The 3,720-nt window shown below is 45.9% G+C and overlaps 1 protein-coding gene across 6 annotated transcripts in view; it reads right to left on the reverse strand.

Moving 5' to 3' along the window:
• Positions 1–200: 200 nt before the first annotated feature.
• Positions 201–3,720, reverse strand: part of Gpam (glycerol-3-phosphate acyltransferase, mitochondrial) — a 97,018-nt gene continuing 93,498 nt past the window's right edge. For all 6 annotated transcript variants that reach the window (XM_028774657.1, XM_028774664.1, XM_028774639.1 and 3 more), the window contains one exon: positions 201–3,554. In XM_028774657.1, coding sequence (XP_028630490.1) covers positions 3,438–3,554 — 117 coding nt within the window. In that variant the 3' untranslated portion in view covers positions 201–3,437. The remainder of the gene's footprint in view (positions 3,555–3,720) is intronic.

Consider the following 3,720-nt stretch of genomic DNA (forward strand, 5'->3'; position numbering starts at 1 on the left):
TGATGTGAGCAGGCATCCCTACCGCCTAATGCTTCTGCAAGGTTGAAGGAATGTGAGCCTATAAAATCATGGCTGGGCGACCCACAGGTTGACGTCAGGTTACATCCTAACCTTTTAACAACGTTCTTTGTGAAGTTAAACAAACAGGGCAAAATGAGTAACGCAAAAGTCTTAACAACAAATCCAAGACATTAAAAGAGTCAGTTTTTTTTTTTTATGGTTTATTAAAACAAAGCTCCATTCCATGCTTCTCAGGATGAACCATCATCAGGCATAAAAATCAGTCACCATTTCAAAGGCAGTGTCACTCACAAAATCATACAGTGCTATTTTACAGTAGTCATTCTTTTTACAACAATCTAGCATTGCTTTGTACAATGGGCAAATACTGTAACAAATGCCTTCCATAAAGACAGTTAGCCCTTTAGCTGTTGGGAAGCAAGGTCAAGAGTCTCTTGAAGCAGTCACTGGTCATACTAAACTAAGTGCCAGGTGGCAGCTCTCAAGCCCCTAAAAAGTGTTTTTAAAAAACAGATTTACATCCCATAGTAAGTCTTAGAAACTTCAAAGATTGGGCCTATCATTTCAAAACACTACGGTTATCTATGGATAAAAATCTGCATTCAGCTGTGCAGTTTTCTACTAGATCTGAATTAAATCCTTTATTATTTACCTCAATTAATTCCTCTATTAATTCTGCTACTCTCAGTTTTAAAAAGGCCAGGGTTGCCAGTAGATCTTCCACAAGGAAGGCGCTGCAGCCCGTTTCCTGTGCTTACTCTTTCCAGTGAGGAAAGATATCGAGCACGCGGTGCATTGTGAGAGATTAAAAAAAGCATGCAGGAGTCTGCCTGTCACTACCGTGACATTTGGTCTGCTTAAAGAAAGATTAATGTAGTTTCTGAAAACGTTTTCCATGGCATGCAGTGTCCCAGAGGGGAAAGGTCCTGAGGTCCAAACAGTTTGGGAAACGCTATGTGCAGGGCGCTGTGTATTCCCACAGATCCCCGTCTCAGGGCATCACATGATCCAAACACTACATAACCGAGGGAGGCGGAACTGAGGGAGGCGGAACCGAGGGAGGCGGCAGCAGGAACTCCTGGCCAAGCCTCCACTCCCTGCCATCCCAGATACACTGTCTGCACTCGGCCTCCTGACTTCCACGGTTTAACAGAGTCAGGATGGGCAGAGTGTGTTCCCGGTGAGCTGACTTAACACTTGTTTTTGCCTTCATTTTCCTTAGGATTTGGAGAGCACACACCCTCCCCTCTGACTTACTTGGTTTAGCCTCGCTTAAAAGCAGAGCGCAGCTTCATATTGCTTAGTATTACGTTTTTATTTATTAAACTTGACTCACAGTCTCCCCTGAAGGGCATGCATTTCAATTTGACAGAAATGCAGTAGAGTAAACTGTAATCAATTATATACAAGCACCTAGTTTGTTTAGTCATTCGAGGAAGCCACCCACTGCTGGAAAACAAGGGGACGTTTCTCTTAGGGAACAGGGCTACCTGAAGCCTTACTGTGATGCTTTTCTCTTCCATAAAGAGGCACTGAAGAATGAGTTGTGCTAAAATTAACTCAAGGGTCAGCTTGTCAGGAAGAGCATAACTTTGGTTGAGATTTTTTCTTCCTCATGAAAAGTTTCAAAGCACCAGTTAATTATGAAAAGCGTGCATACCTATCCTCACAGTGAGTTAATTGTCAGGCAACAGCAAGTAAACTGCAGTCCATAAAGGAACACCTACCAAAAGGGAGAACACAGCGAGGGACAAGGGCCGCGCATGTCTCTGCACAGGCTGGGGAGCAGTGGTTATCTGCAGAGCTGGCAGGCAGGGCAGCAACACCCACTGACAGAGCAGAGGGAGCCGCCTTCAGTTTCCATTTAGAGGGTAAAGAAAGAACCGAGACCAAGAAAATGAGGTCCCCAGATGAGGTAAACCCAAGGGATTAAACCAGACTCCCCGGGTGTCCCCCAAAGTACAGCTAAGGGAAGTGTCAGCCTACCCTAGTTAGTGATGCAGAGGCTGAAGGTGAACACCTCACTCCACACCAAAGGCTACAGCTGACAGAGAACTGATGCAAAGGAAAAGGAGACGTGCCATGCACAAGGCAAGGGTGGAGGTCACCACAGCACAGCACTGTCGCTACGAGCTCCAGAGCAGCCACTTCACGCACTGTGTAATGCCAGGCGGGACCCCTCCCTCCCCCAACACACACGTCACTCACAGGATACAATTAGTGTTTGAAATTCAAGTTCAGGAAAGTACAAACCTCATCCCTAATACTTTTATAAATTCAAATCATCTACATAACACTCATCAGAAAAATTCATAATTCCTTAAAATCAAAGATATGGAGAGTAGACAGAGATTGTATTGTCACGTGATCATTGAGAAACTGCTATAATTACCACAAATAACTAACAATTATGCTCCTTGCTCACAAAAAGGCACCTACCCACTAAAACAGAAATTGTTCAATAGTTCCTCACCTTTACGTAGCAATGAAGTCTGTATGTCACCCATACAAATGTCTATTCCTCCAACCACCGGCCACTCAGTAGGGTCACTGTACATGTCACACAGGCTGCACAATGCACCATCTGGCTACTAGCCATCCAGACAGGCCGCAGCACCCAGTGTGTGAGCAGTGTTCGGAACCCCTGTGTCAGCAGTGTGTAGCCAGAGTGCCACAAGCCAGCAAGCGCTGCAGCCGAGCTCCTTAAAAGCAGCAGGTGCCTGTCACTCCACGGGCAAGGAGGGTACAGGTGTCAGCAGCAGGGACTCCAGACACTGTGGTCATTACAGCTCAATGGCACTCTTGTCACCTGAGCAAAGCCTTTAATGCCACTTTCCCAGCCAAGCACAGATTTGCTTCCTGACGCTGGCTCTTTCCTCACAGCATCGTCTGCTTTTGGCAGCTATTCATACACACTTTGCGTCTGCCAGCCCAGGACAACACTGCTCCTTAGTAAAGCACGTGAGAGGAAAGGGCTCACATACAGACCATAACTTCCGTTGACAGCGATAATGGAGACAGAGAATGGATGACCCAATGATTTTAAAGGAAACATTATTACTTACTACATAAGAGTCAGTTCTACAAACATCTCAATGTCCATCACAGTAACTAGCCTGAAAAGTTATACTTAAAATGTGAATCTTTAATAAACTCCAAAATAACTTACTGAGATCTCACCTAGTAACCTAGTGATCATGAATAACAGATGGCACTGGCCCCAAGTGCTCTGCGCAGGCCACTGCATCTGTGTTGGGAGGAGCGCAGGTCCACAGGGGCAGAAGGCACGTGTCTTCCTGGAAGTCTCCTCGGGGTAGAGCAGGCTGGGCCATGCCAGGACACCTGGCACTCTGGGTCAGACTGGAGTCTGCAAGGGACTCATTAGCTCCTCGCTCGAGATAGGTGCTGAGAGATTCCTACAGCACCACAAAACTCAGAATATACTCTAGGAGTTTCTGCCGGTTGCACTGAGGTAGAAAAGTACTACTCAGTTCTAAAACAGACACTCTCTTTTGCTTGGTCTCTTTGAAAACCTGAAGAGAGAGATGAGAGAAATTAAGTCGAAGAAACTGTACAGAGGGAGTACTTTTGTTACCAGCTCTTGACCTATGTCCACAACCCAAAACGTCAAGAAAGATTCAAAGCTGTAGGTGTGTGGGTCGGATGCAAGCATGGAGGTGTGGGTCGGATGCAAGCATG

Source organism: Grammomys surdaster, unplaced genomic scaffold, assembly GCF_004785775.1.
Source record: "Grammomys surdaster isolate TR1022 unplaced genomic scaffold, NIH_TR_1.0 66, whole genome shotgun sequence".
Taxonomy (NCBI): Eukaryota; Metazoa; Chordata; class Mammalia; order Rodentia; family Muridae; genus Grammomys; species Grammomys surdaster.